Source organism: Salvia splendens, chromosome 10 (assembly GCF_004379255.2).
Source record: "Salvia splendens isolate huo1 chromosome 10, SspV2, whole genome shotgun sequence".
Lineage (NCBI taxonomy): Eukaryota > Viridiplantae > Streptophyta > Magnoliopsida > Lamiales > Lamiaceae > Salvia > Salvia splendens.
In genome coordinates this window covers 21,368,950-21,383,540 of record NC_056041.1, presented here as the reverse complement: position 1 = coordinate 21,383,540, position 14,591 = coordinate 21,368,950, and the positions used below count along the sequence as shown (strand labels likewise).

Here is a 14,591-nt window from a genome sequence, read left to right as displayed (position 1 = left end):
ACCTCTTGGCGTGGGATTGTTTGACGATTCAGGTAAAGTACTGTCACCATGTTCACGCGAAGTCTCCCCAACCTGAGAACGGGCATCTGTCCGAGGATCATTGTTGCATGTCCTCCTATTATGACCTTCTAGACCGCACCGACGACATTTCATCACGAAGGTGCGACGCAACGACTCACCTCCATCTGCATGAAGACGAATCTGGGGCTCCTCACGTCTCAGTTTCTTCGGCCTACCACGCTATCGCTTTGACCTCGGGGGCGCCATTTCCACTGAACCATCCACAGTACTCTTCGGCCAACTGGCTACCCCATTGATGGGGTAGAGGACATTCTCGTACAGCATGATCATTGTTGACTTCAAATAGTATCGGAAAACGAATCGCGTCACGTCGTCGCCATTCTTGTTCATAGCCAGAAAGCAATTATCAGCATGCGTGCACGGGATTCCGGTTAGCTGCCACAATCTGCAAGAACAAGTAAAATCGCGCATGTTGACAACATATTGGCCAGACGGCCCAGACACTTGGTACGAAGACTGTCCGTTCCATGTAGCCCTCCACGATGAAGCCCTCGCGAACCACTTATCAACAAGCTCCTTGATAACAGGCGGAACTGCGTGATCGTAGCTTTTGATCCATTGGCCTCTGATCTGAATTCTTTCCATTTGACTTGTTCGAATGTCCTCCAACATGCTGATAATTGCTTTCTCGCGAGCCAATGCAATCTTCGAATTGAATGTCTCACAGATGTTGTTCAGGATCACATCACAACAGGTGTGTGGAGAGAAAAGGGACTTGACCCACTTTTCTTTGGGAGCTACTCTAGAAAGCCACTGGTGTGCACTGGGATATTCGGTTTGCAAAGCATCCATCAAAGCCACATACTGTTCGAGGGTGGTACTCGAGGCAATCTCCCACAACCGGTCTTTGAAATCTTCACCAACAAATCTCTTCTTAAAATTATTGTATATGTGCTGAACACAAAAGCGATGCTCACTTTGTGGGAATTCCTCAGCAAGCAACTTTGCAAGGCCCTGATGCAACACAACAATACATTACCACAAAATCACAGTTCAGTACATAATTTATTAAACAAATTACAAATAAAAGTAAATCACATATCACGTACATGATAAAATATTGGAATAACGGATGGCCTACCTTTTGTTGGTCAGACATAAACACATAACATGGCCCATTTGCATGCAAGTTTAGGTCATCGGCCAAGTACTCCACGAACCACTTCCACTGGACATAACTCTCGGCCTCAGTCACCGCCCAAGCAATCGGCCACCAGCCATTGTTGGGATCAATCCCCATTGCTGTCATTAGCTGGCCTTTGTACATCCCTCGCAAGAAACAAGCGTCGAAGAAGATAATCGGGCGACATAACTCCCTCCATCCTTTTTTCAGTGGCCCTAGACAGCAGTAAAACCTCATGAATCTCGGTCCAACGGCACCAGATTCCCTCATATTCTCATAATGTATATGAATGCTGGATTCAGGGTGCGTCCGCTCCAATTCGGCTTTATAGTAGAACAAGTGTCTGTATTTGGACGCCGCAGAGCCGAAAATGGCGTCCACTGCGTGCTCTCTGGCCCGATGGGCCTTCATCCTACCTATCTTCAGGCCAAAATCTTCATCGACGCATTGCCGTATAGCTGCAAGCGGAATATGAGGGTTAGCTTTGATCTTCTCCATATAACGCTCCCCTAGCCACTTGGCCGTCAGCCACTTCGAATCCAATACTTGAGAGCATGTATGCGCGTGATCGCGTTGCATATTCAACACTACATAATCATGACCATTGTGTATTTCGTGCTTCCTCAAGTACACATACCAATCACATCCTTGCCCTTTACAAATCGCACGAATTTTGTCGCCGTCGTTTCTTTTCACGTGCACCCACCTTCTTGACATTATTGCATACTGCCTCAGCACGTCATAAAAGAAATCTCTGTGCTTAAAAACATCACCAGGCTTCCACACGGGAAGCTCATTTCTGACGAACTTGAACCGGGTAAACTTTATGCCATTCTTCTTCAATACCTCCAAACCCTCCAAATCCTGAAGGTCATCAACATCTTGTAGCTCGTCCGCAAGTTCTTCCTCGAAAAGTGGGTTGTTTGTCATGGTCCTCTTGTCCACATAAGGCAAAAACTTCCTCCGTCGTTTTTTCCCTGACCCCGCTGACCCCCCTGACCCATGCTCACCCGGCTGGGTTTCGCCTTCAGGATAGACTTCGCCATCACCCGGCTGCTGTACATTCTCTGGGTTCTGTCTCGCTTCTTGTTGTTGGAAAATGGATTCGTAATATGAGGTGAAAAGCTGCTCATCTCGGCACATGTTTGCCAACGAGATAAAATGGTCCAACTTATCATTGAAACGGTTGGTGGTGCTCAGGGCGCTTAGGTGTCGTTCAAGCAAGGATATATCCTACTGGTCAGGATAGAGATCCTAACTAAGCCTAGACCCTGGTTTCAAAAATTCCTCAACCCACTTCTACTGATCAGTATAGTGGTGGTAAGGGTCGAATCCCACAGAGATGATGCGTTAAAACTATTGTGGTGATATTCTGGATGGTTTGGTTAGCTACCACGCTCGGGTTGAGCCTCTACCTAGGCAAGAACTTAAAGGTAATTTCCTACTGACTAGAATGGGGAAAGTAGTGTAGAGTTGCAGCTGTGTACGTGGAAATGGGAAGACATTTTTGTAACAGAAAATATTCGGAAGGTACGGGATTCTATTTTGGGCTAGACAGAATATTCAGAGGGTAGTGGTAGTCATGGTGACTAGGCTGACAGATCTGCAGGTTATAACTAAAAAGTAAAGGACAAAAAAGCAAAAAGCATCTAAAAAGCAAAGTGGTCCCCAACATTAGACTAGGACATCATCTTCTTCAACAACACAAACTAAAATCAGAAAATAATTCCAGATTCAACACAGAAACACAGTTTATCAATTCGCGAACACAGATCCACAAATAAGAACACCAAATCTGAAATCAAAACACAGAAACTGCAACTCCGCGTACTGGTCAACAGGAAACGAAACGCACTCAAACTAAACTACACATGCAGTGATTCACTCACGATCGAACAGTTCCACGTTTAACTAAAGAAATTGCTACGGAAACAAAGAAAGAAAAGATTCAACACTTAAAACACCAAGGAACCTTAGATCTAAGCTAACTAGGCGGAATAGGAAAGAAAATAAATCAACACAATAACTGAAACGGAAATCAACTTCATAGCAATAAATTCAGATCTTCAACAAGTACTTCAAAAGCAGAAAATATCCAAAAGCAACAAAGATCCAACGTAAAGAAAGCAAGTAAATTAAACTACGAAAGCGAATAAAAGTGTTTTGCCACTCCGGGCGATGAAATCTCTAAGCTACGGTCTTGCTGGCTGGAACGGACGATGTGGAACTCCGGGAACATCTAGATCTTCAAGTGACCATGGCAGTGGCGAGGAACGAGATTCTGGACTTGGCTGAAGGACTAAACTCCGAGAGAACTCTCCTAAAAGTGATGATGATGAACCCTCCCCTTTCTCTCCAAGTGGCTTCCTTTTATAGGGAGGCTTACCCTTGATTTTTAGGGTAAGACCTTGCGGTGAAATGACTTCTTTGCCCTTAATTGTGATTGAGCAGTCCCAGCTATCCTCCTTCTCCATCTCGAGCCATTTTTGCATGTATACTGGTCAGTACGTAATCGTCCTGACGCCCTTTTCACTTGAAGTGTCTGAAACTCTGCCTACTGGCTAGAACGCTTACCCTGCACGCTTAAGCAACTAGTTTTGCAGATATAATTCAAGTATGCACATCATACTGACCCGTAACCTAGGCCTAGAATACGACTTATCAAACTGCTCACACTTACCACATGCTTGTCCTCAAGCGTGAAGAACAAACAAAAAGGAATAAGTCGAATTCTAGCCTGGTTACTCCCCTGACCGACTCTACCTAAACTAGATTCTATACTACAACGACGCAAAGAAAAACACTTGGTCAAACACAGAAAAAAACACACAAACACACAAACACAAAAACACAAAGATTGGGCTATATTTTCAACCATCCCTTACCTCGGGATCTGGTGCAATCCGGCCTTAGACAGCCTTGAACTTCTGCCACCCCCCATTCCTTCCTAGTCAGTATATCCGCTTGTCAAGATCGCCCAAACTCTCGGCCAAACACTAGATTCACTCGGTCTCTCATAACTCACCAGGAATGTTGGGACCGCATTCTCTCAATATGCTCAACCTTACTTGCTTCGGACTTGGATCTCACGTGCAGCTACTGAAGGGCTTAAAGGCTTGTAATGGGGCTATTGGGTTGTAGTGTTTTGGGGTAGATGTTCCTAAGGCTCTAAGTTTTCAAAAATTTCTATTTTATTGATGTGGGGAGGACTGTGTGCATTAGGCTTCTGATCAGTTGCTTCTTAGCTGGCGCTTCTGGCTTGGGTTTCCAACTGGTTAGTATCATCTTGTGGCTTTGCCACCCTTATTCCTTCTCTTTTTTTTTAACCGCTTTTATTTTCCCTTTGTGGCTTCGCCACCCTTATACCTTCTTCTCTCCCTCTTTTTTTCTTTTTGTGGACCGGGGATAACTCCCTGGTCGATTTTCTTCCGAACTTTCTTGCCCAGCTGGAGTCTGCTCTCTTTCACATCTTTCTGGCCAGTAAGCTTCATTCGCCTCATGCCTTGCACACACACAGCCCCAGTGGCTAGGGGTATTTATCTGGGTAAAAGAGTTGGGAAAAGAGGTTCAAAGGGTGGGTTTTTTTTTTTTTTTACGGAGGGGGGTTTCCTACTGCCTTCAGTGTTTGCTACCCGTGGTCACTTCATCCTAGGCAAATTGTGGCAGCCTCTCCTTTTTTTTCCAATATTTGTGGAAAGTGGTTCCACTTTAAGCTTATAACTCACATTTGAAGAGGGCTTTCGCGTTTGGCTCTAAGTATGGGCTTTTCTCTCATACTCACATCATCTATCCTGACTAGGAGGTACTAGGGAGGGTGGTTTCGGTTTTCCAGCATGTCTTATTTCCCTCAGTTCCCTTCACCGTCAGCTCAAGACGGTTGAGTTTTAAGCCCAATCAACACACAAATTAAAAAAACTAAACTTAACAGGACACTAACACAAGCACGAACACAAAAACTACACATATACACATATACACATACTCATCATACTGGTCATTGCGTCCCCCCTCCCACTTCACAAGTGTCTGCCCTCAGATAAGGCTGTGAAGTGGAAAAGGTAATGACCAGTATGATGGACACATAGACAAACATACAGAAACAACAAATTAAAACTAAAACTCCTCACACTTAGACTATGGAATAGGCTAAGTGGGAGAGTTTAAAAACCTAAACAGACCAACAAAACACACATATATATAAAACTCCTCACACTTAGGCCGTGCAACGGACTAAGTGTGAGTCAACATGCATACGAAACAAGAAAAAGAAAAGAAACAAAAACATGCTACACAGAAACAAACACAGAAGTTTACCTATCACAACAAAAACTAACACCAACAAAAACTTAAAAACAAACAGAAAGCTAAAAAAAAAAAAACTAACTTGTCAGGGTGGGGGGTGGTCTAGCGAAGTCTCCTGCTCCTCCGTGGGGCAGGTGGTGTAGGCTGCTTTTCCAGGGGTTCCTCTTCCGTTCCAGTGTGATCCTTACTTTTCTTCGCCGGTTCCTCGGCCTCTGCCGGCACCTCGGCGTTCTTTTCCTCGGGTTCTTCTATCATTGTCTCTGATGGGTGGGTCTCATCGTCCTGGCCTCCATGGCCGCTTGTTCCTGTAGCTGGTTCCTTCTTCCGACTGGTCACTTCCTTCAACAACTCATCTATCACGGATGCCATTCGGCCCATCTCCGTGATCAATCGATGGTTCTCCTCTCCTAAAGTAGTCACTAACGTCTCCAAAGCATCTTGCCTCTGAGCCAATGTCCTCTGCTCTGCAGACCCTTCCAACATCCGTTCCACTACTCCCGCTAGCTTGACCATCTCTGCCTTCAACTGCTTATTCTCCTCTCTAACTTCGTCCATTGCCTTCTCCATTCTGGCTTGACGCTGTTCCTGGTCTGATGCCAATCCGATCATATTTGCCCTTATCTGTCTGCTTTCCTCCGCTATTTCCTCCACAGTTTTTTCCATCCCCTCTTGCCTCTGGTCGTGTGCCGGTGCTTCATGAGCTACTGCTAACCGAGCAGTGGGTATAGCTTCCTCTCCCATCGCATAGAAGTGTGGCACGCCGTGCCTCATGTATACCGTATTCGTCCGGACGAACAGGGGGGTATCAAACAATCCTGGGGCGTCCACCATCATCAAGGGGGTTAATTCTTCGTCCTCCGAAACGGTGATGTTGTCTCTCACAAAGATTCCCAATATATGGCAGAGGGAAATATTCGGTGCTGGGTGGGTAGCGATGAGGTGACATGTGTATGCAGTCCAGAACCCTAAATGCAATTTCCTGCCTTTCTTGGCACACCACATAAGATACAGCTCCGTCATCAATGTCCGGACTGCCGAATTGGACTGCCCTAAAAGGTTGTAATCCAAGAAGATTGAACCAGGCGTAGATTAGGATCATTGAGATGGATAGATCGAGAGATAGTGGACTGAAACTGTCCTGCCCCGGGGTGAGTAAGTTCTTCCCAAGCTACCAGGGGCTCGAATTCCACATGCCTGCGGGGAATTCCCCGCTCCCTATCTCTCCACTCGGGCCCTATGGCCTTCTCCAAACTGCATATTCCTAGCCGAACAATCCATTCAATCAAATTCATCCTAATCTCACCTCCAAATACTCTGAAACTGATACACTCTACATCCAAATCCGTTGTGACCTTGAATCGAAAGGTCGCGAAAAATTCTTTGGCCAAATCGACCGGAACATTCAAATTCTCATTTCTTAACAGCCATTCAAAACCCAACTCTTGCACAAGGGCGAGAAACGATTCCCGAACCTTCAGTTCATCTAATGAGGGGAGATGAATTACCTTTCCACACTTAACCTTCTTGCCTTTTGCGTTCTTGGTGCGATAGATGGATTGGAGCTCCTTGGAGCCAAAAAATTTCATCCCCTCCACCACGTCATCTGTGAGCTCCACCGTCCAACGCTTATATCGGAGTGGTTCTGCAGGTGGATGCAATAATTCCCGATGATCGTTAGGGAGTTGCTGCTCCTTGTACTCCTCATCTTCCATGGTCGTATCGCTATCAGATTCAGATTCTTCACTGATCTCATATTCACTGTCACTCTGTGGTTGCCGGTTTGATGGGGTCCTCGGGTCAGCCTCAGTGATCAATATGCTTGTGTTCACGGTGCGCGGTTTTTTGGTACTCGGCTTGTTCTTCACAACGACTTTTCCTTTCCTTTTTCTTTCTATCTGGTACCTGGCTTCCTCCTCAGCTTGGAGTAAGGCCTCGTCCTTCTCAGATCCAGCAGACCTTCCTGACTCTGATGTGAGGTTCGGTCCCCCAGCCATTCCTTCCGTTGTCGTGCCCGGTTCGTTCTGTACTGGAGACACCCCTGTGTCTTCCTGATCAGTAGCTTGAACAGGTTCACCTTCAGCCTCTTTCGGAGTGGCTCGCTCTTCCTCGCTTGCGATCTCTATGGGGTCCTCCGCCGTGTTCGGTTTTGCCCCGCTGGAGGCCCACTTACCTAAACAACGTTGCGATACCCTCTGCGGCTTGGGCGAGTCTGCCTTGGGGTCTGCTTTCACCACCAGTTTTCGCCTGACCGGAATCGGCTTTACAATCTGAGGTGCTTCTACTTCTGGCTCCGCTGTCTCTGTTCCTGTGTCCTTGACTTCCGTAGACGCAGTACCTTCCTCTCTTACTTGTATTCTATCATCCTCGGCTTTCACTAGGGGGTCTACTGGTTCTTTTTCTTTACTCAGTACTTCTCCTTCCCCTCCTACCAACTGGAAAGATCGTCCTTCCGGTATGTTTCCTGATGTGGCTTTCTCCCTGTTTCCTACTGCCCCCAATGCGAGGTCTAGACCCTCAGCCATTGGTGCAGTGTCCTCTTCTCTCCGGTTGACCCTGTTCAGAATCGAGTCAAATTCTTCGTCTGTCATGAGGCCTTGTTTTCTGGCCGATTCATTCAAATCTATTTCCGGCCTTCTCACTTCTTGAAATACCGGTTCCGCTTCCGGCGTTTTCTCTGTTCCTTCGCTCCCCTCCGGAGTTGTCTTGCCTTGACTCGACTTTTTCTTACGCTCCTCATAGTCGGAGTCGTAATGTGCGGCGATAGCGTCATGTTCTGCCGAATCCGGTACTGAAACTGCTGCATGACTGACCGGCGCAGGCGGAGCTTCGCTGGATGTGGTTCCGACGCCCCCCGTTTGGCCGAAACTGGTCAGAGCCGTCGTCCAGTCCCTATTTGGGTCCTGTTGGTGAAGAAATGCCATCATGGCATCCAAGGAAACCATGGGCGATGGCTGAGCGACGGGTGCTGGTGGGGTTGGCTGTGGTCGTGCCTCCGGGGTTTCTCGGCGGCTGGGTTTGGTTTTCTTAGCGAATGCCTTCTTACCCATGAGCGGAAATTACGATCTGGAAATTTGGGTTGGGAGTCGGCGGAGATGAAAAGGGAATTTTTTGAGAGAGAGTGTAATTGCAAAATGAGGGTTTGTGAGGGGAAAAGGTAAAGCGGTATGGTTATGTGGGAGAGAGAATGCAGTTCCAGGTGGTTGTAACCGGTTATCAGGGGTAGCCGGTCGCGACGTTTCAGACGGGAAGGGCGGTTGAGGTTTCTGGCCTCTGATTGGTCCGCGCGTCTTTTCCCTCTGCTCACGCGCCATTTTTCCTGCTGTCACCCTGCAAAAGCTGCACAAGCTTTAATTTAAATTTTCGTCCTCTCCACAATTTCTCCTATACTTACCTAAAAAAGAAACTAATTCAAATGGGCACTTAAATAAAATTTTGAAATAGCACCAGATAAGTAATCCCTTGGTCAATGTGCACTTCAAATTAAAATTAAGGCCCGAAAATATTTTTTGATTTTTAGGAATTATCTAGCGTGCAAAGATTAATTACGTATTTACAATATTTACAACTTCCTTAGGCAATTTGGAATTCAACTTGGCCAGTATATGCAAACTATTTCAAAGGGAAACTGGCCGCGCGGAACTCCAAATTCCTATCTTACTGATCAGTATGAAACCGATGTAAGTGGCTGTAGTGGAATTTCATCCACCACACCCACCTCGCTATTATCCCTGAATATTTTCAACCTATGCCCATTTACTATGAAAGGTTCAGAGTTAGAGAAACTCCCTGAAATTTCTACTGCCCCATTAGATCGGAGCGCAGTTATGATGTAAGGTCCTGTCCACTTGGACTTGAGTTTCCCTGGCATAAGCTTCAATCTTGACTGGAAGAGTAGTACTTTCTGGCCAACATGGAGCTCCTTAGTTCTCAGATTTCGATCATGCCATAATTTAGTTCGTTCTTTGTACCACATGACGGAGTCGAATGACTCCAATCTGAGTTCCTCAAGCTCCTGCAGTTGCGGCTTCCTTTCCTCTTCACAGGCTGTAGCATCCATATTCACTTTCTGTACTGCCCAGTATGCTTGATGCTCGATTCCAACTGGTAAATGACACATCTTTCCAAAAACAATCCGATAAGGGGACATGCCTATGGGGGTCTTGTAGGCTGTTCGATACGCCCAGAGAGCATCCTCTAACCTTACACTCCAATCCTTCCTAGAAGTGTTCACCGTCTTCTCCAAAATTTTCTTTATCTCGCGGTTAGAGATTTCTGCTTGACCATTTGCTTGCGGATGGTAAGGGCTGGATAGTCTATGGTGCACACCGTATTTCTTCATCAAGGCTTCAATTGTGCGATTACAGAAGTGTGTACCTTGATCGGATATAATCGCCCTGGGTACACCGAATCGGCTGAAGATATGACTCTTTAAGAACTTGGCCACTTCCTTGGCTTCACACGTACCTGTGGCCTTGGCTTCTACCCATTTGGAGACGTAGTCTACAGCAACTAGGATATACATATTCCCATAGGATGAAGGAAAAGGCCCCATGAAATCCATTCCCCATATGTCGAATAGCTCGCAAACTATTACGGGTACCTGCGGCATTTCATCCCGGGCAGATATTCCATCGGTCCGTTGGCAACGCTCACAACTTCTGCAAAACTCGTACGCATCTTTGTTGAGGATTGGCCAATAAAAGCAGCTATCCAAATCTTCCTTGCCGTCTTCTTGGACCCAAAATGTCCTCCGCATGCTAATGAATGGCAGTGGGTTAAAACATCCCGCTGCTCCCAGTCAGGAATGCACCTCCTTATCACTTGATCGGACCCTACCCTCCACAAATAGGGGTCGTCCCAAAAGTAGTATTTCGCTTCACTCTTGATCTTCATTCTTTGGGCCTTGGTAACACTCGGCACTTCTGGAAGCTCTCCAGTCACTAGGTAGTTGGCTAGGTCCGCATACCATGGTTCCTGCCCTACCTTCTCTTTTCCTTTTGTTGTATCATTCTGACCAGTAAGCTTGAACACTTCTTCCCAATCAATTCTTCTGGGCGCAAAAATCACCTTACACAAATGTTCCTCTGGAAATTTATCGTGCACTTCGTCACCGTTTCCATCTTGCACTATTCTGCTCAAATGGTCTGCCACCTTGTTCTCGACTCCTCGCTTATCTTCTACCTCCCAGTCGAATTCTTGTAACAAGAGTACCCATCGGATCAAGCGTGGTTTGGATTCCTTCTTGGCAATCAGATACTTAATCGCCGCATGGTCAGTATACACTATGACTTTGGATCCCAACAAATATGGCCTGAACTTCTCGAAAGAATACACCACTGCCAGCATCTCCTTTTCAGTGGTATCGTAATTCCGCTGGGCTTGATTTAAAGTCTTGGACGCATAAAAAATTACGTAACTCTTCCCGTCGATCTTCTTCTGACCCAGCACGGCTCCTACCGCAAAATCGCTGGCGTCGCACATTACTTCGAAAGGATGGTTCCAGTCAGGAGCCCTTATGATAGGTGCGGATGTCAACTTTTCCTTGATAAGGTTGAAAGCAGCCTTGCATTGCTCATCAAAGATGAATTCCACGTCATTCTGAAGTAATCTAGTAAGGGGCTGGGCGATCTTGGAGAAATCCTTGATAAATCTTCGATAAAATCCGGCGTGCCCCAGAAAACCCCTTATTCCCTTCTGATCAGTAGGGTATGGTAATTTGGATATAACATCTACCTTGGCTCGATCCACTTGGATACCTCTTTCTGAGACCACGTGACATAAAACTATCCCTTCGGTGACCATAAAATGGCACTTTTCAAAGTTCAAAACCAAACTCTTTGCTTGACATCTTTCCAAAACTATTTCCAAATGGTGAAGGCAAGAGTCGAACGAGTCTCCGTAAACCGTGAAATCGTCCATGAATATCTCTATGCAATCCTCAATCAAATCGGAGAATATGCTCATCATACATCGTTGAAACGTACCTGGAGCGTTGCACAGACCGAAAGGCATGTGACGGTATGCATAGGTTCCAAACGGGCAAGTGAAAGTGGTCTTGTCCTGGTCCTCAGGATCTACGTAAATTTGGAAATACCCGTTGTACCCATCTAGAAAGCAGAAAAACTTCTTCCCAGCAAATCTCTCCAACATTTGGTCGATGAACGGCAGGGGAAAATGGTCCTTCCCGGTCGCATTGTTCAGCTTACGGTAATCGATGCACATTCGCCAACCCGTGACTAGCCTCGTTGGGATCAGTTCATTCCTCTCATTCTGAACTACTTGGATGCCTGACTTCTTTGGGACCATGTGGATCGGGCTGACCCACTCACTATCCGGTACTGAATAGATAATCCCTAGCGACAACAACTTTAAGATCTCCTTCAATATCTCTTCTCGCATGTTAGGGTTTACCTTCCTTTCAGCATCTCGATGTGCCTTCGCCCCTTCCTCCAACCTAATGTGGTGCATGCAGACATCGGGGCTAATTCCCACTAAATCTGTAAGACTCCAACCAATCGCCTTCTTGTTCTTGCTCAGCACGGTCAGTAGCCTAGCCTCTTGTTCCTTCGTAAGGCTGCTACTGATGATCACTGGATATGAGTTCTCCTCTCCGAGGAAGGCATACTTCAAATTTGGTGGTAACTTCTTCAGCTCAACTTGAGGTGAAAGTGTGTCTTCGGGTAGAGGGTTTTTCCCAATCTCTCCTTCTTTTTCTAAATCTCCCTCCGATGGTTCTTCTATACTGGATGGTAGCTGAACCCCTGCGGCTCCAATGAACTCCGACTTCCGACAGAATTCCTTGATTGCTGCTTCTATTTCCTCATCAGTTAACCCTTGGCTACTGATCAGATCACACCATGCAGCATCTTCGATGTCAGCCTGCTCATAAACATCTAACGCTTGGAGTTTCTCCTGCAATAGTTCGGTCTCAAGAAAATCTTGGACAAGGGGGTCAATCACATCAACATAACACAAATTTTCAGAATCAATCGGTTTCTTCATGGCTTCATTGATATCAAAAGTGAATTTTTCTCCATGAAAATCAATGCAAATTGTCCCCTCGGCCATGTCCACTATTGTCTTAGCCGTTCTCAAAAATGTCCTTCCTAACAACTTTCCACTAGATTCCCTAGCTTCATGCTCACTCATTTTGATCACATAAAAATCAGCAGGATAGGTAAAATCATGCACTCTTACTAACACGTTTTCTAAAACTCCTTCAGGACTTATGCACGACCTATCAGCCAGTTGGATCAACACCCTAGTATTCGACAATCTAACTCCCTTCAATTGGTTATAGATAGACAATGGCATGACATTTATGGATGCCCCCAAATCACACATTGCATGTTTGACCTTCACATCTCCTATAGCTATAGGCAGAGTGAACATACCTGGATCGGCTCTCTTGGGTGGCAACTTCTCTTGCACTATTACTGACGCTATCCCTTCCACCATAATCTTGCCATCCTTCTGGGCTCTCTCGGCTATGAAGTCCTTTATGAATTTCCCAAGAGGGGGTAGCTTCACGGCTTGGAGGAATGGTAAGGTGACATCCAACTTTCCAAAAATCGACAAGTAGTCAATCGGGTTCTCTTTCTTTCTCTTTGTAACAAATTGGAATGGGAATGGTTTCTCCCCTTTTTTCTCCTCTACTGGTTCCTCAGCAACCTTCTTGGAGTTTTTCTTGGGTAGTTCATAGGTCTGAGCCTCCATTCTGGGCTCTACCTCTTGAGGAGGTTCCTTCCTGGTCAGTAGGGTGTCGGGTTCACCTCGTACACTTGGTGTATCATCCAAGAAGAATGGATCTTTCATCCGAGGCATAGTTCTCCCTAATTCTTCCGCTGAAATGGTATCACCTCCTATCTTCGTTCCATTGGATCCTCCACCAGGTTGTATCGGTTGAGGCGCGTCATAAGTGGTACCTGACCTCAACGTAACCTTACTCACATTTGCCTTTTCGGGCATTTGGACTGTAGATGGGAGTTTCCCTGCATTTCCCTTCAAATCACCCACCGAACTGGCCAGTTGAGCTAACTGCCTATTCATCATATCCATGTTCGCCTTATGTTCCTTCTGGGCGTTTTGCATCCCCTGCACGACCTCATTATGGGATTGTAATTCTCCTTTGATGCTCTGTTGTGACGCTAGTATTTCACCCATCATGTCCTCAACGGATCTCCTTGACCTATTCGAGTTTTGGAAATGACTTGGCCCTTGGTGTTGATAGTTCTGGGAGTTTTGCTGGCCTTGATTAGGCGGGTATTGGTTATACTGGGCAGGAGGGGTGTACTGATCTTGAGGATATTGATTCTGGTGCTGGCCTTGGAATTGATTTTCGTTCTGATGTTTCTGGGGTCCTGGGTTTGGCTGATTTTGGAAGTTTTGGAAGTTTCTCTGGTGGGGTGGCACATAGACAGGGTTCGGGTTCTGGTTTTATGGGTTTTGGTTTTGGGAATGTTGGTTTCTTCCAGACCAGTTGGGCTGGTAGTCTGGGTTTGCTGGTCCACGGTTAGGGTTTTGGTTCGGATGAGGGTTATACTGATTCTGACCTTGGTTCTGATTTTGGCTCCCGTCACCCCATCGGAAGTTTGGATGATCCCTCCATGGTGCATCCCGTTGCCTACCTTGAATCCAATGCCCACTAGAATCGAAGTAACCCGCAGAATTAACTTGCTCCATATTCCCGAAGTCAGTAGGCTGATCATAGTTCGGTCTTTGATTTCCCTGCTCTGCACCCTTGTAATTCCCAGTTGGGGGTGGTGGTGGAGTGCTCTTCTCGATCGCCCTCAGAAGTGACTTCTTCAGCTCATCCATTTTCAAATCCATTTTCTGCTCCAGTGTATTTTCCTGATCAGTAACCGAGGCAACGGCAGCCCGCTCTCGGTTGTATCCTTCCCTTGAATGGTCATACTCTTTCTTTGCATTCAATAGCTTCCTTAGGACTCTCTTTGCTTCGCTAACCCGTAATTGCGTGAAGCTTCCTCCTGACGATGAATTTGCCAGGTCCTTGGTTACCGCGTTCATGCCTTCGTAGAAAGTATGATGTACTTCAATGTCCGCCATGCGATGGTTGGGACATGAT

At 46.2% G+C, this 14,591-nt stretch overlaps 2 protein-coding genes across 2 annotated transcripts; both read right to left on the bottom strand.

Annotated features, from left to right (window-relative positions):
• Window positions 1–240: 240 nt before the first annotated feature.
• On the bottom strand, window positions 241–2,347 carry LOC121752761. The gene is made up of 2 exons (XM_042147858.1): window positions 1,163–2,347; window positions 241–1,035 (listed from the first exon to the last, which is right to left on the bottom strand). The coding sequence occupies exons 1-2, from the start codon at window positions 2,345–2,347 to the stop codon at window positions 241–243; spliced, it is 1,980 nt and encodes a 659-aa protein (XP_042003792.1).
• A 3,167-nt stretch (window positions 2,348–5,514) lies between these two features.
• Window positions 5,515–8,553, bottom strand: LOC121752760. Its single transcript, XM_042147857.1, has 3 exons — window positions 8,158–8,553; window positions 7,409–7,938; window positions 5,515–5,518 (listed from the first exon to the last, which is right to left on the bottom strand). Exons 1-3 carry the CDS (start codon window positions 8,551–8,553, stop codon window positions 5,515–5,517), a joined length of 930 nt encoding a protein of 309 aa, XP_042003791.1.
• Between the last annotated feature and the right edge of the window lie 6,038 nt (window positions 8,554–14,591).